The following is a 21,190-nucleotide window of genomic DNA, read 5'->3' as shown; positions in this document are numbered from 1 at the left end:
CATTTAGAAAATCCATTTTCAATGGCTCTGTATGTCTTATCTTGTGTTATGCCAATAATGCAAATTGTCTGAACTGCCCTTTGAATTCAGCTTTCTGCTGATAGGTATCAGAGATACATTTCCTGTAAGGTTTCTCAAACAGGAACTTAATGGAAATATAAGATGACATATTGCAAACTCAGGCAGAGAATGAATTACTTCCAATGGGGAGCAGCTATATGATACAGTCACTGGCCACTTTATTGGGCACACTTTGCTTGCACCAGGTTGGACCCTGTTTGCCTTCAGAACTGCCTAAATTTGTCATAGCAAGGATTCAACAATGTGCTGGAAACATTCCTCTGAGCTTCTGGCACATGTGACATGATAGCATCACGCAGTTCTGCAGACTTGTTGATTAACACCCAGAGGCACAAAGCTAACTACAGAAAATCCCATACACGATTACACCACCAGCACCAGCTTTGATACAAGAATGGATCCATGCAGAGAACAACCACTCACTGGATATTTTCTCCAAAAACTCTAGAGATGGTTGTGTGAGAAAATTCCCAGAAAACCAACTTGTCTGACACCATTAACCATACCACATTTATAGTCCTTTAAATCATCTTTCTTCCCCATTCTGGTGCTTTTATCTTGTCTACATGCCTAAATGCACTGAGATATTGTCATGTTATTGGCTGATTGGACATTTGGATGGACCAGAAGCTGAACTGGTGTATCTAATGTAGTGGAGGGAAAGTTTATCCAGCTTTATTTTCAGTGGGGAAACAGCAGTGGCCACTAGTGGACCTGTGAAGAATAGCAGAACAATTCAAGCTGAAGCAGGGTGAACAGCATAAATGCAGGGTATGGCATCCCCTGGATAAAGGCGGTGATATTTGAGGCGGTCAATGATTTTGTCCTTTTCAAGGTCTTGAAGGCAAGCTATAACTTTCAAATATCACCGCCTTTATCCAGGGGATGCCATACCCTGCATTTATGGACTTCCTAAGATCCACAAGGAAGGGGTCCCACTCAGACCCATAGTCAGTAGCATAAACTCAGCCACTTATAACATTGCGAAACACCTTGCTACCATCCTTGCACCTCTCGTGGGGAACACCCCACACCACATCAAGAACTCCACCGACTTCACCGACAAGGTCCAGAAACTTACCCTAGATCCAGATGAAACCATGGTGTCCTTTGATGTAGTCTCTCTCTTCACTTGCATACCCACCATGGAAGCAGTGGAGACTGTCAGAAAACGACTACAAGAAGACAGTTCCTTGGAAGACAGGACCAACTTCACACCCGATCAGATTTGCACACTGTTAGACCTCTGCCTTACCACAACATACTTCAAATACAACGAAGGCTTCTACAGACAAAAACATGGCTGTGCCATGGGCTCCCCCGTGTCACCTATTGTAGCCAACCTTTACATGGAGGAAGTGGAAAGAAAGGCTCTTGGCTCTTTCAAAGGAGGAGTACCCAGCCACTGGTACAGATATGTAGACGACACCTGGGTCAAAATCAAGACACAAGAAGTGGAATCCTTCACTGCGCACATTAACTCCGTGGATAAAAACATCAAGTTCACCAGGGAAGACACAAAGGATAACTGTTTGCCTTTCCTGGACTGCGCTGTGCACATTGAAGAGAATGGCAACCTCAACATTGAAGTTTACCGGAAGCCCACACACACGGACCAGTACCTCCTCTTTGACTCCCATCACCCTCTGGAACACAAACTTGGAGTAATTAGGACCCTACACCACCGGGCAGAACATGTTCCCTCTAAGCCTGAAGGGAAAAAGAAGGAACACACACATGTAAAGGAAGCACTGAAAACATGCGGTTATCCTAACTGGGCGTTCATAAAGTCAGCAAAGAGGCACAGAAAAGAAGATCAGACACCAGCGAGGGAGGATAAGAAAGACAGACACAACAACATTGTCATCCCCTATGTAGCTGGTGTATCAGAGAAACTCAGGAGAGTTTGCTCCAAGCACGACATCCCAGTGTACTTCAGACCCAGCAACACACTCAGACAGAAACTGGTTCACCCGAAAGACAAAACTCCAAAACACAGACTGAACAACGTGGTGTATGCGGTACAGTGCAGCGAGGAATGCCCGGACCTCTACATTGGAGAGACCAAACAGCCACTTCACAAGCGCATGGCACAACATAGAAGAGCCACCTCCACAGGACAAGACTCAGCAGTCCATCTGCATCTTAAGGATAAAGGTCACTCTTTCGAGGATGCCAATGTTCACATATTGGACAGAGAGGACAGATGGTTTGAAAGAGGAGTGAAAGAGGCCATCTATGTCCACTGTGAGCGACCATCTTTGAACAGAGGTGGTGGTTTACGACACCAACTGTCTGCCATCTATAATCCAGTTTTGAGTTCCCTCCCCAGACGCCTTAACGCCCACTCACATCCTGGGCCATCTGACCTCAGGAATTCACATGACAAGGTGGGGCCAGGTTTCACAATGGGCTCACCCGAAACCCTGGCTGATTAGGTCCCACACCCGCTTTCACACCTTGGCGCATGTGATTAGAGGATCACCAGGGGGTCCTTTGTCCCTCCTTGGGGGGATACTCCCACTGGGTTTAAATCTGGGACTCTCGGCCATTTGACCTTAGAACTGAAGAAGCTTCTCGGATGAGAGGTGAAACGTCTTCAAGCAACTTAAAGAAGTCCAGACGCTTTTCTTTGCAAACTCCTTTGACTACGATGACCTGGATGACTGAGAACCTTCACAGACATTAAGTCATTGTGACTCCCACTATGTATTCCAATAAAGTACTTTTTCAAGGAAGAAAAAAAGTCTAATGTTAGCACAAATATGAGCCAACAACATGATAATATACTGCTAGTTGACCATTGCTGTTGTAGTTGGTATGGTATATACACGCCTTTCTGCTTATTAGACTATTATCCTGTTTGTGACATGATCGGCCTGTTTTTCAGACCACCCACGGTGTTTTCAGGTAGTGAAGTAATTTCCCATCAGAGAATCTCAGATTCTATAATGATTTACCCAGATGTCAATATGTGCAATATGTGCTTAACCTACTGTACTTTCAAACTCCAGTATTCTCTAATGTTAGATTGATTCTCCCGATGATAAAATTTGGAAATAGAAAATTGCATTGTTTACAATGTCTGGCTCCGTTTGGACACTCTAGACCACGAAGCTACAATCGTTGTGGCTGTGACCCATTTTAGTAAAAGATTGATTACAAGGACATCTTCACTGCATGCAAGATTTTAACAAATAAACCAAACAGCTTCTCAGAGGATTTTTAAAAAAAATAAGCAATAAGACTTTGTAAGAAATAATATTAAATTAAGTGAACAGACAGTTTTATATATGCCAGGTCTCTCTTGGAAATGAGATTTTTAATCTCTATGAGATTTTTTTTACCTGGATAAATAAAGGACTGATAAATATATCATTTTCTTATTACATTATTCTCATGCAGCCAGTTCAAGATACTAAACTCCAGTTTCCTATTACCAAAGGCAGACATAACTTCCCTGGAAGAAGTCAAAGTTGCAGGACTAACACAGAGAGACAGAGAACCATCCTCAAAAATGCTAACCACTGTGAATTTTTTGCCATTTGTCTGTCCACCTTGGTTTGTTAGACAAGTGACAGAAAATTAAATCACAACTGAAAAACTATTTGAATCAATTTTGCTAATCAAAAAATACTTAAATGAACACATTTTAGCAGAATTTTTTCCACTTTCTTTTAGTAAACTCAATTGATTAAATCAATTGCCTATTAGAGAATAAACAAAACTTTTTGTATGTTATGCACATACAGCACTGAAGTCATTGGAAGAGCACAAGAATGTCAAACTCATTTTACTTAATGGGCCACATGCAACACTCTTTGATCTTAAGTGGGTAGGACCAGTGAAACGTCCCTAACAGAAAGGGGATAAAATATCTAATTAAACTTCTGTTAGAAGTTTAATTAGATATTTTATCCCTGACATATCTTTATAAAATAAAAAGAAGTGCAGTTTCAATAATAAATCTTAGTTTTTCTATGTATAAAGAAATTTTTTAGCTGGTAAAAGAAAATTTGAGGATATTACTCTGGTTCTGGCCTCCTTACACTGGGTTCCAATTGAATTTAGGATCTATTTTAAAATCCTTTTACTGTCTTTTAGATCCTTGAATGGTCTTGTGCCTGTATATGTTTTCGATCGGCTGCAGCCCAGTGTCCCCCCTCGTTTACTCCGGTCAGCTGAGCAGCTGTTCTTCTCAGTCCCTCAACCACAGCTGAAACTTACAGGAGACCGAGTGTCCTCTATTGTGACCCAGAAGCTTTGGAATGATCTTCCTCGTCACTTTAGGCAATCTACTTCAGTAGTAGTCTTTAAATCCAGGTTAAAACCTGATTTTTTTCCGCTGGCTTTTGATTCAGTGGGTAACTGACACTGTTATTTTATTGTTATTTATTTATTGTTCTTGTTGTACTTCTTATATTTCTGCTGTACAGCACTTTGGTCGGCCATGTGTTGCCTGCTGGTTAATTAAAGGACAGAACCCTGCCCAAGTTTCATTATAAATACATTCACTTTGTCACAAGGCAGCAAGGTATGTTCAGAACAAACTGCGTAAGTTCAAACTGAACATAGGAATGATGAAGACATGCAGACATTTAAATGAATTTAAAACCAAGGTTCTGCAGCCAATAAACTCGTAGCAACTGTGTGATGTTACCCTGCAGTAATACAGAGAAAACCCCAACAATGACCCCCTATGAGCTAACACTTGGCGACAATGGAAAGGAAAAACTCTCTTTTAACAGGAAGAAACCTCTAGCTGAGCCAGGCAGCCATGCCTTCGTGGGTTCCCTCTGGGAACTCCGTCTTCCTTCCACAGTCCAAAGACATGCTGTTAGTGATGTTGGTCATTCTAAATTGAATTAAAATAGATGCTAATGTAAGTGTGAATCTATAGCTGTTGCTTAGTGTTAGCTCTGCATCAGAATTGTGACCTGTGCTGGGTTGCAGCCTGCCTGGTAACTGCCACATTCTGGAGGAAAGCAGAGATTTTAACATTTAACATAATAATGAATGGTGTCTGAAATTTCAATGCTATATTAACTACAACTTACACATCATGCTTATAGTTTCTGCATCCTAGCTATGCTAAGTTTCCGTGCTTTATGGTGCTCTCTGTGCAACTAACCAGCAGATTAACTTTAGTTATGTCTGTTATAGATCAATTTGATATCATGGCAAAGCGTGTAATAGAGATGGCGGTCCAATATGTCCATTTCACACTTTGGCTCTCTAAAGCGTTAAATGGAAGTTTCTTGAAGGCGTTTCACCTCTCATCCCAGAAGCTTCTTCAGTTCTAAGACCAAATGGTGGAGAGTCCCAGGTATTTAATCCCTAGTCGAAGTTGTCCTTTAAGAGGGTCGTTGACCCATTATTAATCATGTGTCTCACCACATGTAACTCATCTGTCTCACCACCAGGGAAAGGGGTCTCAAAACTGTATTGTAGGTGGTTGACAGTTAGTCCCGTAAGCCACCCCCTCTGTTCAAGGATGGTCGTTCATAATGTACATCAATGGCATCTTTCACTCCTCTGTCTTGTCCTGTTGAGGTGGCTCTCCTATGTTGTGCCATGTGGGGATGTTGGGTTTCTCCAATATAGAGGTCTGAGCACTCTTCGCTGCACTACACAGGATACACTATATTGTACTGTGTGTGAGTTTTGTCCTTGGGATGAACCAGTTTTTGTCTGAGGGTGTGGCTCGATCTCAAGTACACTAGGATGTCATAGTTGGAGAAAATTCTCCTGAGTTTCTTTCTTTCTCTTCTGGCCTAGAGGGAATATTTTATGTCTGGTGTTCCAAGGTCCTGATTACTCCAAGTTTGTATTCCAGAGGGAGGTGAGAAACAAAGAGTAGCTACTGGTCTGTGTGTGTGTGGGCTGTCCCATGTTTGGTGCTCTCTTGTGAAGTCCAAATGGTCAGTTCTGTGGCTTTAGTGGAAATGATACCTTTGAAGACATGTTTTGTTTTTGAAGCCCTTCAGTCTCAGATGCCGTCTGAAGGTTATGGGTCTGCAGTCTGCATCAGTAATGGCCTTAAGATGAAATTAAAGCTGATGTGAATGATAACTACAGGTAGAAGTAGGTTTAGCACAGAAGTAGGTCAGTCGCTAAGTTTACTGACTGATATTTCACAACAAGCGACCACAAAAACATCCCTTTGACCTTGATTTCCCAATTATCTATGTTGTTGTGAGTAAATAATTACCTGTGCCAAAGGAGGTATGTTCTTGGTAGCTGTTGCATGTCTGCATGTTTACGTATATCTCAATCTGTCTATAAACATGACAGCTTGCAAAGTTTTGAATAAATTATGCCAAAGTTTTGAATAGGGTGTAAAGTGGGGTCATCTTAACAATCAATATAAATTTACCTTACATTCAGTACGTTCTTCAAGGTTAACCTAATGAATGGCTATTGACAAAAACTTAACTGTGTATTGTTAGCATATAGAAAGTACCAAAAAGTACCAATACCAGAAGTCAGAGGTCACATCTGACCTTTGATCTCTCCTTCAAGGTCAAGTGATTGTTCTGAAGTTCAAGTTATAGTAATGTATATAGAGATCTTCAAAACTAATTACCTAATGCCATTGCTTGTAGTGATGACATAAAGGCTTATAGGGAATGACATATAAGGATTCAAAACATCGCATTACTTCTTTCTGACATCTTCAAGGTCAGATAATGTCAAACTTTCATTAAAAATAATTTTGTTGTTGTTTTTATTGGCAACATTTACAAAAATAAACATTTAAACAAATTTTATAAACAATGAAATGAATGCTACATATGCAGTATATTGACATAAAAAATGACAACTAATTATTTTGTAAATTATGACAAGTATATTAAAATGAGTTTCAAACAGGGCAAATAACGAAAACATGCACTTTGCATTGTTTATGTTCCATAACATACTACTCATGTTTAAAAAGAACAAAGACAACAAAGTTTTTTTAATTGTATATACTGTACATAAGATATGCTATACAAATACTATTCCTTTCAAAGTAAGAACTGCCAGAGAATGAGCCACCTTGGTGGAGATCTGCACTGTCATTCTTGTTCTTATTGTCTTTCATTATCTTTTGCAACATCATGTAAAATGTTGTTTCTCTTTATGATGAATATGATAACTGTTTTAAAAAAAATAGTATATGTAGGCTTTAGTGAAAAACAAAATCCACTCATCGACTTGTCTTTAATGATTGATCAAAATGTCAATATCTGTCCAGTTTGCAATCCAAGTCCAGCTAGCTTTTGATTCATAACAAGGAATTTGTTCATTGGGGTTCTATCCTTAGGGCGAGCAAGTTATTACAAATACTGATTTCATTTTTAAAAGTTTTCTAGTCGTTGTGAATTTAAAGAGGACTGTATTATCACCTTTAAGTAAAAACAAAAAGACTAAACAAAGCTTTTCTAAAGACAGGGGGTTCAGAGAGATGTAAAGCCACTTTTCAGATTCACTGTTATGTTTTACAGCATTTGACCAACACTGAAGACACAATATGATCCTCATTTTGGATGAAAAACAACAATTTATTTTTCACTTGTCTCTTGGTGAGTTACTGGAGGTTTTTCTCAGTTTGACTTTATCTGGACATATTTTTTCTTGAGTGGAGACACGGTTTGGTTGTGTGTTAGTATCATGAGTGAGAAGTGGGAGTTTATTTACTGGATCAGTTTAAAACTATCCAGGATCCTTTTGTCTTCCATATTTGTAATATATTTGACAAATCATAGGTCTGACTGCAGTGTAGACTGTTAACACAGAGTTTTGTTTTGTATCTAAGTTCACGTCTGTTAACTGTCAGATTTAATCAGATTACTTTGCTATATATTTCTGCTGCAGGCCTGTTGAGTTTGCTGCAGTTTACAGGTCAGTAAATAACCCATGAATATCAAGATAATTGGATTTCTCCATTAAAAAACTTCCTTTATGTTGTTAAGGTCGAGGTAAAACATTGAACATCCTATGTGGTTTTGTTTTTCTCATATCCAGAATGTGAAAAAATTAGGCTGGTCGGACCTTCATGTTGCTCTGGCAGAGTGGAGGTCTTCCACCAAGACAGCTGGGGAACTGTCTGTGATGATGAGTGGAGCATTGCCAATGCTGAGGTGGTGTGTCGAGAGCTAAACTGTGGGACAGCTATGGAGGCCAAAAATGGTGCTTCCTTTGGACGTGGAAAGGATGAGATCTGGTTGGATGATGTACAGTGTGTTGGGAATGAGTCTTCCGTCCTTCAGTGTCAGCACAAACCGTTTGGGCAAAATAACTGTGGCCACAATGAAGATGCAGGAGTGGTCTGTTCAGGCAAGCCTAAATAATGTTTGACATATTTTTGTTTTACGTTACATGTACCCCATACACATTTTCTCAAAGGAGGGGTAAGATATGTATTCATTTATTTTTTATTTTTTTTGTTTATACACACATTTTAAGAAATTTGTCAGTCTTACTCTAGGTTTAAGTATAATATTATCTTAACAAATGCAACATGTTTATTTGGCCCGGTCATGGGGAATGAGAAAGGACACAGAAAATATTTTTTGTAGGTTTTTTACCCTCCGGCTATACTCAGAAAAGCACATTTTAATTTTATAGTTTTGAATGAAAACGTTTAACTATTCCACTAGCTCAGCCTAATAAAACTGTCTTTCAAGGTCTGAGACAACAGTAAATATCAATAGTTAACTAAATCAGTATAGACAACAGTAGTGACCTGTCCATAAACAAATACAAAAAAAGGAGAACAAAACAAATAAACACATTGTTTACATCTCAGAATTCACTGTTCAACTGACAGTAAAGTGCACTTGAAGCAAAGAAGGCATACATTAATGATTTAAATGAATTAAATGTGAACTCAAACATTTTTAAGGAGAAAATCATTAACTCACTTTTGTTTCACTGCACAGCTGCTGTGCTATGATTAAGGGGGTTATCTACTATAAAAAAAAATGGCCTCTTTTATTCTCAGTTACTTTGATACAAAGGCAGCTGCTGTGTGCTCTGATGAAGTCTCACAAGTGTCAGCTTTGTTTTTATACATAGAAATAAAATCTGGACATGTACTGATAAATGATCAGAATTATAATATTTCTGACTGTCTGAGGCAAAATTGAATCAAATTAAATTGATTATAGAAATTGAAATCGGTACCCAGTATACCTCCAAAATCCCTGATGTAGTCATCATCATGACAACTCTACAAACAGACCTCTGGTAAACAGGTAAACAGTTTAAACAGTTTAAAACACAATAACCTCTTTTTAAACCTTTTTTTAATTTGTAGTGTTAGTTCACTTGGCTACATTTACATATGATTTACATAATTTTTTAAAGAATTAAACTAGGAACACATAAAACATTAAACTGGTTCGGAAGGGGGATTTTTTTCACTTTCAGACAGTGTGGCTAGTTGCACCACTTTCCAGCCTTTCTGCAAAGCTAAGTTAAAACTGCACTCATCTGTATCAATATTGCAAATGTATTAGCCTGCCACAAATGGTATTTTATGTAAAAAAAAAAAAAAAAAGTGGTTTCTCTTCATGTTTAATATTGCTAAGTAGCAGCGATGATAGCAAGTTTTATCCTCCAGTATTTTGTGCTACTGAAGTGTTCTCTATCACATCGAAATTATCTCTTTACTCTGCTACATACTCCATATGTATGGTGAATGACCCCCACCCCAATCCGAACGATTAATCAGGGCATGTGCATGCTTTTTGAAGACACTCGAGCTTCTCCGGCAACACCCCACAGCTTATCTATAAAACAGCTATAAAATCACTGATTGTTTGATCTCCACCTAGCAGTCAGATGTTGAGCTTCCTAGGATTACAGCATTTAATTCTTTGTAAGATTAGGAATCTGTCTGTTGGCATCCTGCAAGGATTACTGTTACTTTATTTTCCTGTCTTGACTCTGGCTGTCATCCTTTGTCAGCGTACTGCTCACAGATTCATGAGCTCATGCACTGGGTGCGACCTCACTGTGGCGCAGATGCCTGTTGACCAGAGTGTGAGTGCTTTCTCCAGCCTGTGATGAGAGGCCAATGTGTTGTTTTCCGTGTTGCTAGTTTACATGGTCACCGCTTAGGCATGGGAATGCAGTAGTGCAGTTAGTTCAGTTCCTTGGAATTGTTAGTTTGTTACTGGTTCCAATTGTACTTGCCCTACAATCAGCTGATATTATTCCATGTGCTGAAGGCAGAAAATAGTGTCTATAGTCTATAGTGTTTATATGGACATTACTTTTGTTTTTATAGCAGAAAACGATAAGAGTGCAATGGTAAAGTGCAAAGGGCATCCAGGAGAGGCACTGCATTATATTGTTAAAATAACTCCGGCTCTTTGCAAGGATGCAGATTGATGTTAAAGCTGAGTGAATGCCAACTCTGGCCCATCAGCCAAACCGTGAACTTCAACAAATAACAAAAACATTATGCAGGCCAGAGAAAATCCAACATCACCATCCACCAACAATTAGCCACGAACACCATTCTGGGCAGCACCATAGCTGCGTGGAGGGAGCACATCAGGGCCAGTGAGATTGCTCTCTCCCTCTCCACGCCGACACAGCAGCAGTACCAGCAGCGAACCGAGCTCGCCGTGAAGCAGCTTCAGCAGCAGTCGCCACAGGAATTCCTCTCTCTCCACATGCCAGCCGAGACCTCGTTTGCCTGCCTGTTCGCCGGCCTCCCTCCTGGCGGCTATGTGGTCGGAGGATGAGAAGCAGGTCTCCATTTCTCCACCATTTCCAGTTCCCTCGTCCAGGAGGACATGGTGCCTGCGCTGCAGCCACTCCTCTCCTCAGCCCGTTCCTGGGATTACAGAGCAGCATGCAGTGGTGAGTCACGAGAGCACTTTTCCTGTTCCTTCAAATGCTGAGACTGTTGCTCATGCTGTCTAATCAGCTAACTCCTGGAGAGAGTATTATGTTTCTGCACCTCCTGAGTTAGCTGGATTTCCGGTGCTAACGGACGCTGAGTTTAGTAAGCTGCCTCCAAAGACTCATAAGACTTTGTGCACAGAGACTGTTAAGGTTTCTGTGGAATCTCAATCCCATTATTTCCTTCTCTCTGGATTTTAAAGACTGTTGCTCACCTGCTCAGTCATCTGCTCTGCCACCTGCTCAGTCATCGCTCAGCTGTCTGTTCAGCCAGAGGTCTCTGCACCTACTGGCCCTGTGTCTGTCTTTGCTGGAGGGTCCAAGGGGCAGCTTCATCTGTCTTCTGTCTCTGCTGGAGGGTCCAAGGAGTCGCTCCAGCCTTTTTTCTCCATTTGAGAGTCAGCTGGTGGCTCCGTTCAGCCACCACCTGCGGTTTCCACGCGATTGCATGCAGCGCCACCACCTACTCCATCGCCTGCAGCTGCCATGCCAACATCTGGTCCTGCTTCATCTCCGCCAGAGGTTTCTGCGCCTAGTGGCCCTGCTATGCCTCCCCCGTCTGGTCCTGCCTCGTCTCGTCCTGTTTGGCCTGCATGTCACTGTCACCAGCCACCTTCCAGGCCATCGGCTGGGCATCTGTGCAATCATGGACGGCCTCCTAAACTGTGTGGCCACCACCATTTTCCATGCAGTGAGCATCTGAACTCACTTCACCTGCCCCACCATCGCCTTCCTCACGGTCGGCCTCCTGAACTGCTCCGTCGCCACCACTTGCTCCGCGGTCGGCCTCTTGAACTGCTCCGTCACAGTCGCTGGCTTTGTGGTCGACCTCCTGAACTGTATTCTGGATTCTTGTGCTGTCAACTTCCGGGCCGGCCCCCTGAACTGCCTGGTTCTGGACTGTTGTGCTGTTGACCTCCAGGCCGGCCCCCTGAATTGTAGACACTCTATTTTGGACCTTTTATTTTTTTCATGAGCTTCAGTGGCTTTTTTGTGAATGTTCAGTTTTTGGACTTGGAAGAAGAAGGGGCGTGGCGGTTTGAGACGGCAGTCTTTATGCCGTGGCTGACAAGCTGCAACACATCTCAGCTGTGAGGCAGACCTGGAACACAGGAGAGGGAAAAAAAACTCTCTCACATAGGGAGAGCCACTAGAGGTCAGCGACTGTAACACTGAGATAATTGTGAACCACAGTGGAAGCAGGTAGGGGTTCTCTGCCATTTTTGTTTCAGCCATTTTCTCCTGTTTTGTGGCTAGACAGGGAGCACAGCCATTGTATTTTGTTTTCTGATAGAGAGATCTTGGTTTGTTTTTTAGTTAGAAAGGGGGTGTTTTGTTTGTTGTTTTGGCCTTGGAGACCCTGACCGGAGTTTCCCTGTGTTTATGTTTTATTTCTGTGAAATAAAACGTGTTTTAATGACATCGACTTTGTGGTAGTAAATAGTCTTCATTTCACTTTGTGTTACCCCCCACCCCAGATACTGCTTTGTTTCTAAGTGGGGTGTAACATAAGTGGGGGCTCGTCCAGGATTAATTTTGAACATGGCACAGTTTAGTCTGGTTGATTTTATAGCTAAGCCTACCATAGAACAACTTGATGTATGTAGGAAGGATGATTTATGTGCTGTTGCTGCCCATTATGAAATCTCTGTGGCTAAATCTATGAAGAAGAGTGAATTAAAAGCTCTTGTGGTCAGTGGGTTGGTTGAAAAAGGTGTGTTCCCATTGGAAGTGGAAACTGAGGATGCCGCTTCCGTTTCTGAAAAGTTTGATCAGCTTGAGGTTTGTGCTGAGGAGCCGGCGGGGACACCTGCTGTGGTCAATCCAGAGGGGGGAAAGCCAATAGCCTCTCTTCCACGGTTTGAGGCATTCTATATTGAATCCAGTAATCTCAGTGTTAGTGCACGCTTAAAGGTACGTTTGGAACGCAAGGATGAGCTTGAGTTCAAGCTAAAGTGTCGGCAGCTAGAAGCTGAGACTTCTATTAGTATGTGTCAACTGGAGTCGCAAAGACTGCTTAAACTGTTTTGACTAAGAATTGCTGCCTTGGTCGGTTTGAATAACTCTGGGCAGACCGAATGCTGAGGAAAATCTAAGCAGAGCCTTAGTTATGGTGGGAGCCGTAATCTTCCAAGAGGAATGGCTTCAGGAAAACGGGTTGCAGCACACATGATTGTCAAGAGAAATTGACTACCAGCTTTTGACAATTGCAGCATAAGGGAGGATTCAGGGTCACTTGATGCAGCCCTAACTATATGATTTAGCAAAAAGGAAAGTTTTTAAGAATGATCTTAAAAGTAGAAATAGTGTCTGTCTCGAGAATTCAAACTGGAAGCTGGTTCCATAGAAGAGGGGCCTGAAAACTGAAATATTTCCCTCCCATTCAACTTTTAAATACTCTAGGAACAACAAGTAAGCCTGCAGTGCAAGAGTGAAGAGCTCTAATGGGGTGATATGGTACTAGCAAGTCAAGTCAAGTGGCTTTTATTGTCATTTCAACCATATACTGTGTACACACAAGGGGTTCTTTAAAGTCAGTCAAAAGCTGCACCTGCATCTGCAAGAAATGGGTTAGGGTTCCACAACCAAGTTCTTGAATAATGAGGCTCCACCTCATCTTAATGATCTGCTACTTAATGACCACTACCAAGCACTTATCTGCAATATCTCACATATACAGTGGTACAGAACAGAGTGAAATGAGACAGCATTCCTCCGAGACCCTGGTGCTACATATGACATATAACGGCCAAACACGGGACTACGTAAAGTGCAATGTGCAAAAATAACCAAGACAAGACAGTGCATCACTAGACAGAACAGGACGATACAGATACAACACAGTGCAATGGAAATGTGGAAAATGCTGAGAATTGTGCAAAAGTACTCTGCTTATGAGCAAAAAAACAAAACAAAACTGGGGAAGTTTTAGGAGTGACGTCGAGAAAGAGAGAGAGAGAGAGCAGAAAAAGAGAGAGAGCGAGTTTTGAGATGTGAGATTTGTGACGTTTAGTGTGTTTGGAGTGTGTAGTTAATGTGTTGTCTTGTGTAGTTAGTGTGTAGTGTTGTGGATAGTTTTGTGTTGTGTGTTAGAACAATGAGGCGACTGCTGTCTCCAGGTAGAAACAGCAGTGATACACCTGCTGCTGTCAGACCTGCAGGTATCAGGCTGTGATGTTCTCCTTTGTAGTGGACAGAAAATATTTTTTTGGAGTGGCACAAATAATTTGTGTGGCATCTTATTGAAGAACAGCTGATTGTTCTGTAAATAGTTTGAAGTGGTTATTTAAAAAAAGGGTAAAAGGTAAATGGATGCAAATAAATTTGTTGTTTGCAAAACTTGTGCATAGGATTTTAAAATTGACAATTAATATTTGCATTTGAAGTTATGAAATATGATTCATTAAACATGTTTGTGGTTGTTACAGTAAAAATATAACTTTTTCTACTCTGATTTTATGGTTTTTGTCTGATTTTAGATCAATTCTGGTTATACAGTATGACAAAATGAGAACATAACTGTAAATTCAGGCACGCGAGGTTGTGCTAAAAAGAATAATACCAAACAAGGCAAAGCAAATAGTTTCTAAAGGTAAAATGTGGAGGGAAAATCAAGAGTAGTAAAAAAATGGCCAATTATACCCTGGACCCCAGGGGTTAAACGTTCTTTGTTTTTTTTTTTTAAACGCATAATAGTTACTTTTTCAAGTAATTAATTACTTTTAGAATATTGTAACTCAGTTACTAACTCAGTTACTTTTTTGAAGAGGTAACTAGTAACTATAATTGAATTACTTTTTCAAAGTAACTTGCCCAACACTGGTCTTCACAGATGGATCCCCAGTCAGTTGGGGTTGCTGTCCACGGGAGTTGCAAGATCAAAGGCCGTTGGACATTGCTCAACGCAGCACATAAATGTGTTGGAGCTGAGAGCCATCTTACTTGCACTCCAGCTGGTCATGCCAAGACTGGGAGACTATCATGTCATGGTCAGGACAGACAGCACAGTGACAGCAGCCTGCGGGGGGGGTAATGAGTCCAGGAGAACCGAGACTCCAACCTCAGCTGATTGAGAGGATCTGAACACTCTGCTCAAATCTCCCCTGCATGCTACAAACCATACCCCCAACAGCACACTTACAGTTTGAAAGCCTAATCCCTCAGTTCCAAAGAGCCCCTTCAAGAGAAGACAGATCTTCTGCTTAAGGTCATTCTCTTTACATATGGAATATGTGATGGAGGAATATGTGAGAGCGCTAGTGTCTCACTCAGAGAACCAGTGTTACAACATAACCATGTGTTTCGCCCCAAGAATAAAGAACTTAAGAATATGAGCCAGTGTATTAAAATGTAGTCAAATGTAATGGGAATTTCTTTACCTTTCCAGTCAACTTTAGTGACATTTCTTCAAACATTACCCCCACTCTTTTGTAATTAAAAAGGCTTTGAGTATAGAACTCTTGCATGCATTAAAATGCTTTAAAAGTTTAATGTTGATTACAAACAATTATTTTGTGTATTTAATGTCAATTAAAAATACCAATTTTGATGCTGGCCTTAACTAACCAGGTCCTGCCCAAATAAACCTAAAAATTATCAAAATAACTTACTGAAAGACTTACTTCCCCTTAGAGAGATATTCCCCTTAATTGGAACCAAAAACTGGAAAATATCACTTTTCATAACTGAATTCAGTTTTGTTATAAAATTAGCAATAAATGTTCTCCCATGTCTATAGTCTTCAGGTTATTAGCAAATACATAGAGTGGATTTCATACTTTTTCACAGTGTTTTTTGTCATAGACTAACCATTTAGTTTTATATATTTTATAGGACATGTGCGGCTTGTGAATGGAACCTATGGGCAGAAATCTGTGCCATCAGAAACTGAATTTGAATAAGTTAAATTTGAATTTGAATTACTCGGATTGAATCTGAATTGTAACTTGAATGAAAGCTTTTGAAAACTGAATTTGAATTAGTCTAATTTGAAATTGAATTTATGGTTTGAAACTGCATTTTATCCTTTAAAAATTCAGCTCTCGAATAATTTCAGATTCACTTCTCACCATTCAGTTTCAGTTCTACAATTCAATTTCAGTTCCAAAATTCAGTTTTTGGGACTTACATCCGGTTCGGTTCAAGCGCAGATTAATAGAACTACAGACTGATAGCGTTACTGACGGAATCTACAGCGTCTTGAGCTGAATTAAGACTTCAGAAGTCATTCGTCATGTCGAATGACCAGCGGATAAACTCTCAGGTTGGTAATAAATGTATTACATGTATAAGAACAAGCGTCATGTTAACAAATGATAGCCGTACAACCTTTATGCTTATTGTAGCTGCTAGCTAAAAACGCTAATTTAGCCTAGTTTGCCCTGGATTCAGCTTTGACAAACAAATATGATCGTCTGTTTCTAGTAGAATTCCAAAGTTGTCATCTTGTACCCTCTCAGAGCCCTGTATGCTTGCAGAGACCCCTACAGTAAGGAAACATGCAAAACGCTGTCCAAACCTTTGTATTTTAGCTTTATTTATATCTTACACAGCATCCCAACTCTTTAGCGAACTTAATAACTTTAGCTAAAGTGAATAGTTAGTCTTATTCATTAGTGCAGCGTTACTGGATCACCTCTGTTTGAAGTGATATAATATGATATACAACTATCACTGTGTTTAACTATCATAATAATTCTTAGGGTACTGAGTGCATGCTTAATTAGATTTTTTTTTTTTAAACATACTGCTCCATTGCTATGTTTGACAGGCTGAAGTTGTCGGGTCACCTCCTAAATCGACCATCTTTTACAGGTGTTTTGTGCCAGAAATGGAGTGTCCACTGAAGACTGAAGATACTGAATCTCTCACGCCGTGCCATTGATCCCTCCTGTGCCTTCATCTAGACAAGAGACATTAACTTAACCACTCTCACATGCTCTGTACCTACATCACCTTCCCTGACAGTCGTAGCTTGGCTCATCTGAGGGTGAAATTATAAGAATGTGTTATTTTGCAAAGTGCTCTCTAGGGTTCCTAAATAAAATATGGCATTGAGGTCATTTCTTTTGAATTAATCCCTTCTTCTGAAATATAAGAACCTCTCCTGGTTTAAATGGCACTTTCTGTTCCTTACTTCCTGTTCCACTCCCAACCCCAAATAGATGCTGACAAGCTGACACAGTAACATGGAAGAGGGAAAGAAGCTGGAAAGGACTACTACAAATAAACCCAATGCCTAACAATGAAAAATGTAAAATAAGAACAATAATAATAATAATAAAGATAAAAGATGAAGTAACAAGTTTTTTGTTTTTTTGTTTATTCCAAATGATCATCCAGATGTCTGTGACATGTGATGACAAACACCATAATGGAAGGCCTTAGTCATCACATGCTTAAACTCATATATTTTTGCATATGCTGAACAGGCAGTCAGACATGCTGTAACTGTGGGGTAGAAAACTGCATGAACACCATACGGCAGGGGTCTCAAACTCCAGTCCTCGAGGGCGCATGGAAAAGTTGCATGACACCGGCCTTCGAGGACTGGAGTTTGAGACCCCTGTCATATTCCATATGACAGGTGTGGTTGAACTTCATGAAGACTCTGAAGTTTCTCTTCTCTTCTGGCAGGACAGGAATGTCGCCTTGTCCTGTGAACCACCGTAAGGATGTACTTAGAGTAGAACTGGACTGTCACCGGCCTCAGGCTCTTCACCTTTTCAAAGACAAAGCAGTCATTTAGATAAAATATTAGATATTGTTTACCTGTAAATGCACAAAGAGAATTTAGAAATGTAATTATTGTCAAGAGTGAACAAGCACTGATAGTGTAATTTACATCTGTGGCCAAACGTTTAGAGAATGAGAAGTGTTGTTTATTTACAAAGTTTGCTGTTTCAGTGATAGTTGTATATCATATTATATCACTTCAAACAGAGGTGATCCAGTAATGCTGCACTAATGAATAAGACTAACTATTCACTTTAGCTAAAGTTATTAAGTTCGCTAAAGAGTTGGGATGCTGTGTAAGACATAAATAAAGCTAAAATACAAAGGTTTGGACAGCGTTTTGCATGTTTCCTTACTGTAGGGGTCTCTGCAAGCATACAGGGCTCTGAGAGGGTACAAGATGACAACTTTGGAATTCTACTAGAAACAGTCGATCATATTTGTTTGTCAAAGCTGAATCCAGGGCAAACTAGGCTAAATTAGCGTTTTTAGCTAGCAGCTACAATAAGCATAAAGGTTGTCTGGCTATCATTTGTTAACATGACGCTTGTTCTTATACATGTAATACATTTATTACCAACCTGAGAGTTTATCCGCTGGTCATTCGACATGACGAATGACTTCTGAAGTCTTAATTCAGCTCAAGACGCTGTAGATTCCGTCAGTAACGCTATCAGTCTGTAGTTCTATTAATCTGCGCTTGAACCGGAACGGATGTAAGTCCCAAAAACTGAATTTTGGAACTGAAATTGAATTGTAGAACTGAAACTGAATGGTGAGAAGTGAATCTGAAATTATTCGAGAGCTGAATTTTTAAAGGATAAAATGCAGTTTCAAACCATAAATTCAATTTCAAATTAGACTAATTCAAATTCAGTTTTCAAAAGCTTTCATTCAAGTTACAATTCAGATTCAATCCGAGTAATTCAAATTCAAATTTAACTTATTCAAATTCAGTTTCTGATGGCACAGATTTCTGCCCATAGGAACCACTCATTGCAATGGCAGAGTAGAAATTTACCACGAAGGTCAGTGGAAACGAGTTTGCAGTGATTGGGGCAAACAAGCAGCTCAGGTTGTGTGCCAAGAAGCTGGTTGTGGCGATCCACTCGCTAAGACTGAGACATTGTATTTTGGAGTTGCACGTGCCCTGCCTGCAATCAAAACCATCTGCTCTGGCAATGAGATCTCTCTCTCACAGTGCTCACTTCTAAAAGTCAATGAAAGTTGTGATGATGCTACTGTTGTCTGTGGAAGTAAGTCACACATGTGCCACAAAACTATTAGTAATTAATGTCCCCTTTCTGAATAAACTTGCCCTTAACATTTTTTTTAAACTAACAGACAGTCAACCCATTCGGCTGGTGAATGGGACTAATCGCTGCTCTGGTAGAGTGGAAATCTACTATAGTTCACAATGGGGAACAGTCTGTGATGATAGATGGGGGATCCAAGAAGCAACTGTCGCATGTCGAGAGATGAACTGTGGGAATGCTCTCTCAGTCAAATATAAGGATTACTTTGGGAGAGGTCAAGATCAGATTTGGCTGGATGAGATGGAGTGCACTGGTCATGAGATGTTACTTGCTGACTGCCCTCACAAAAATTTTGGAGAACATGACTGTGACCACAGTAAAGATGCTGGTCTCGTGTGCTCAGGTAACACAGGCTGTATTCTGAGTTTTAAACCTGAGTTTCAATGAAAAATCCTAAAACCCCAAATTCTGCTTTACAGAGACAGTCAGATTGATCAACGGGACTGACAGCTGTTCTGGCAGAGTGGAGGTATACCATGATGGTCGATGGGGGAAACTTTGTAGTTGTCACGGTTTGCGGGTGCAAGCCGTGTGGGAGTTAATTAGGACCGGGCAGCAGCAGCTCAAGTGCAAGTAAGAATTTATTAACAGAAAGGCAAATAAACAGGAATGGCAAGTGACACTAACAGGTAACCTAAACTGGGAAAACTAACAAAGCAAACCAGAAACGAAGATGCAGGGAGGTCCGAGGAAACACATATGGAGAAACGCAGGGACATCTAGGGGAACCAACACAGACGAAACAGCAACTAACAGAGGCAGACACGAGGTTTAAATACACAGAAGGATAACGAGGGAATGAGACACAAAAGGAGGGCACAGCTGGGAGTAATCCGACCTGACGAGACAGGGGAAAAGTAAACTGAACACACTGACGTCAGACACAGACCTTCACAATAAAACAGGAACTACACAAGCAAGGACACAGACTAAGAAACGCGGACTAAACACAGGAACACATGGGCAGAACTGAATAAACACTGCACCGAGGAAGGACAGAACCAAAATCACAATAATAGAAAACACAAAACGCTGGGTCAAAAGGACCCAGGATCATGACAGTACCCCCCCTCAAAGGCTGGCCCCAGACAGCCCAACAAGAAAACAAAAACAGCCAGAAAAACAGAAAACCCGACCAGGGCGGGCGGCGGGGGCCCAGGACGGAGGGCTCGGGGCAAAACAAAACCAGTGCACAAGAGGGACAAAAACCACAACACGAGCCACCACCAAAAAACAACAACAAAAGACGCACACTGGAGCCCCAAAAAACAGAGTCCAAAACAGAAGAGTTCAGGGGGCCGGCCAGGGGGCCGACCGCACAGAAGTCCCAACAGTTCCGGGGGCCGACCGTGCGGAAGGCCACGGTGGCGATGTGGACCCAGGTCAGGGGGCCGGCCCGGGGGCCGACAACCCAGGAGCCCGGACAGTTCAGGGGGCCGGCCGTGAGGACGGCAGCGGCGCCGACGCGGGCACAGTTCAGGGGGCCGGCCCGGGGGCCGATAACACAGGAGCCCGGACAGTTCAGGGGGCCGGCCGTGAGGGAGGCAATGGCGGCGACTCAGGCGAAGGCGGTCCGGGGGCCGCCCACGACGGCGATGTCGCCTGGCCAGTGGCCTGGAAAGTGGCCAGTCAGCTGCAGACCCCGACAGGGTAGGACCAGGCGACGCTGAAGACTCGGAGGCTGGACCAGGCGACGCTGAAGACTCGGAGGCTGGACCAGGCGACGCTGAAGACTCGGAGGCTGGACCAGGCGACGCTGAAGACTCGGAGGCTGGACCAGGCGACGCTGAAGACTCGGAGGCTGGACCAGGCGACGCTGAAGACTCGGAGGCTGGACCAGGCGACGCTGAAGACTCGGAGGCTGGACCAGGCGACGCTGAAGACTCGGAGGCTGGACCAGGCGACGCTGAAGACTCGGAGGCTGGACCAGGCGGCGCTGAAGACTCGGAGGCTGGACCAGGCGACGCTGAAGACTCGGAGGCTGGACCAGGCGACGCTGAAGACTCGGAGGCTGGACCAGGCGGCGCTGAAGACTCGGAGGCTGGACCAGGCGACGCTGAAGACTCGGAGGCTGGACCAGGCGACGCTGAAGACTCGGAGGCTGCTGCTGGTGTGGCTGATGAGGCTGGCAGGTGACGCTGAAGACTCGGAGGCTG

The 21,190-nt window shown here is 41.9% G+C and overlaps 1 protein-coding gene across 1 annotated transcript; it reads left to right on the top strand.

Annotated features, from left to right (window-relative positions):
• The first annotated feature begins 7,377 nt into the window (after window positions 1-7,377).
• Window positions 7,378-10,823, top strand: LOC120433201 (scavenger receptor cysteine-rich type 1 protein M130-like). The gene is made up of 4 exons (XM_039599078.1): window positions 7,378-7,649; window positions 7,942-7,968; window positions 8,092-8,403; window positions 10,543-10,823. Exons 1-4 carry the CDS (start codon window positions 7,598-7,600, stop codon window positions 10,821-10,823), a joined length of 672 nt encoding a protein of 223 aa, XP_039455012.1. The 5' UTR covers window positions 7,378-7,597.
• The last annotated feature ends 10,367 nt before the right edge of the window (window positions 10,824-21,190 follow it).

This window comes from Oreochromis aureus, linkage group 15 (assembly GCF_013358895.1).
Source record: "Oreochromis aureus strain Israel breed Guangdong linkage group 15, ZZ_aureus, whole genome shotgun sequence".
Lineage (NCBI taxonomy): Eukaryota > Metazoa > Chordata > Actinopteri > Cichliformes > Cichlidae > Oreochromis > Oreochromis aureus.
This window is presented reverse-complemented; position numbering and strand designations above follow the sequence as displayed.

Coding starts and splice junctions, on each gene's coding strand:
- LOC120433201 (XM_039599078.1), top strand. CDS start 7,598: ATGATCCTCATTTTGGATGAAAAACAACAATTTATTTTTCACTTGTCT. Junction 7,969..8,091: donor GAGTTTGCTGCAGTTTACAG/GTCAGTAAATAA, acceptor TCTCATATCCAG/AATGTGAAAAAATTAGGCTG. Junction 8,404..10,542: donor TGCAGGAGTGGTCTGTTCAG/GCAAGCCTAAAT, acceptor AACATTATGCAG/GCCAGAGAAAATCCAACATC.